This window comes from Pterocles gutturalis, unplaced genomic scaffold, assembly GCF_000699245.1.
Source record: "Pterocles gutturalis isolate BGI_N339 unplaced genomic scaffold, ASM69924v1 scaffold25082, whole genome shotgun sequence".
Taxonomy (NCBI): domain Eukaryota; kingdom Metazoa; phylum Chordata; class Aves; order Pterocliformes; family Pteroclidae; genus Pterocles; species Pterocles gutturalis.
In genome coordinates, this window is record NW_010113567.1 from 24,335 (window position 1) to 24,674 (window position 340).

The 340-nt window shown below is 54.7% G+C and overlaps 1 protein-coding gene across 1 annotated transcript in view; it reads right to left on the reverse strand.

The window, feature by feature from the left end:
• Positions 1-154: 154 nt before the first annotated feature.
• Positions 155-340, reverse strand: part of ADAMTSL2 (ADAMTS-like 2) — a 22,516-nt gene continuing 22,330 nt past the window's right edge. The window contains exon 19 of the mRNA XM_010074559.1: positions 155-273. Within this exon, the coding sequence (XP_010072861.1) occupies positions 155-273 (119 nt within the window). The remainder of the gene's footprint in view (positions 274-340) is intronic.

Genomic DNA, 340 nt, shown 5'->3' on the forward strand with positions numbered 1-340 from the left:
TAGTTCTGCATCGGTGGGGGGAAAAAAAAAAAGAAAAGAAAAAAAACACACCAACCCAAAAGCATCCTTAACACCAGTCTGTGGGATGTGTAGCGCTTGCTAAATGGTGCACAGAGCCCTTGCTAAGGGAGGCAAAGCCCGGGGGGGCCGGGCACTAGGAGTGGGGCGCGCGGCAGGAGCGGCAGCAGGCTTTGCTGTAGTACCAGTGGCTGCACAGGTTGACTTTGATGGCCAAAGCACAGTTGGTTCCTGCCTGGTCCTGGCAGCTGTCATCTGGTGGAGAGAAGGCAAAAGGCACCGATAAATAAACCCTTGCAAGCTCACGAGTGCATTCCCCCCC